This window comes from Carlito syrichta, unplaced genomic scaffold, assembly GCF_000164805.1.
Source record: "Carlito syrichta isolate Samal-C Ts95f unplaced genomic scaffold, Tarsius_syrichta-2.0.1 Scaffold201341, whole genome shotgun sequence".
NCBI classification, from domain to species: domain Eukaryota; kingdom Metazoa; phylum Chordata; class Mammalia; order Primates; family Tarsiidae; genus Carlito; species Carlito syrichta.
Window position 1 is genome coordinate 201,875 of NW_007145437.1, and position 1,259 is coordinate 203,133.

General features: G+C 50.4%; 1 protein-coding gene across 1 annotated transcript in view; it reads left to right on the forward strand.

Moving 5' to 3' along the window:
* The first annotated feature begins 643 nt into the window (after nucleotides 1-643).
* Nucleotides 644-1,259, forward strand: part of NAF1 (nuclear assembly factor 1 ribonucleoprotein) — a 37,227-nt gene continuing 36,611 nt past the window's right edge. Inside the window, exons 1-3 of the mRNA XM_021709380.1 lie at nucleotides 644-669; nucleotides 753-917; nucleotides 1,010-1,160. Of these exons, the coding sequence (XP_021565055.1) occupies nucleotides 644-669; nucleotides 753-917; nucleotides 1,010-1,160 (342 nt within the window). The remainder of the gene's footprint in view (nucleotides 670-752; nucleotides 918-1,009; nucleotides 1,161-1,259) is intronic.

The window sequence follows — 1,259 nt, forward strand, 5'->3', positions numbered from 1 at the left end:
AGATTTAGTTTACCTGCCCTTGGTCAGTTACACAAACAACAAAGGGTAGAGCTGAGATTTGAACACAGATCTTTTTAGCTGAGAACTCTGAGCTTTGCTTCATCATTGCATTGGTAAGTAATACCTCGAGTTTAAATTCCTGCTTCATCCAGGAGGATATCCATAATATAGCCCACCAGTCCTAATGAACTCTCCGTTGTTGCTGTACTTTGATTTTTAATTCCATATTTCAAAAATCTGTATAGCTATCTGTTGTGCACTGGCCTTTCTTACTTCAAGAAGACTGTAAGCTCCTTGAAACCAGAGCAGTTCTATGCAGGTCTGCCACTGCAGACAGCACAAAAGACATTCTCAGTGAGCAATCCATGAAATCTTAGCATAGTCCTTGGAACATATGCACGTTTAGAGAATGGTACCAAGCACTGTTATTATTACTCGGGACTGATGCATCAAACTGAAGATATAATAGGAAACCAGAAAACTCAGCTGTCGTCCTCAGTTTTGAAACTCTGCTTACCCCGCTTACAACTGAGACAAACGGTTTCCCAGGCTGGTACCTCAAAGTCTCATCCCGCCTTTCTGTAAAGCAGTGTCACCTGCGATTAATCACCAGGTCACCACCAGCAGCAAAATTCTGTCCACCATGACTGCTCTAATAGAGTACAATAGGTGAGAGTACTTTGAGAAAGAAAAATGGAATAGTTGTAGTTTTTTTTTAATGAATGGTCAATGTGCTTTCCATGCATCTATAGACGGATCAACGTAACTACGCTGAACTTTGATGAAGTTATAGAAGTCTTTTCTAAACTTCCCGGTTCGAGTTCTGAGGTGCAGCACCTAGCCTTGTTCAGGTGTCCCCTCTGTCTTACAGTCCCTGCTTCTTCCCGGCGCTTGAGTAGAGCCAGCCGCAGCCCGCCGTAAGATCTAGCCTGGCCTTAAATGTGAGGCGGGTTCAGCTGGTGCAGCGAACACCGCGGCCTTAGGGCCTCGCGGGTCCTGACTTCCCAAGGCTCTCGCGGGCCCGCCCCGCCCCCGGGAGCGCCGGCACGCCGTCGCGCCACGTACGTCACGCGCTCCCGGAAGCACTGAGTGAGCGGTGGGGGCGTGTCCTCAGGCGCGGCGCGTGTCCGTACCTGAGAAGCGCGGGAAGTGGGTCTCCGGCGCTGGGGCATCCGCTGCCCACGTTTTCTCGTTTCCCCGGCAAGCCGCGAGCTTGTCCGCCGGCTCAGACCCTGAGGCCGACCCCATCTCTGACGCGG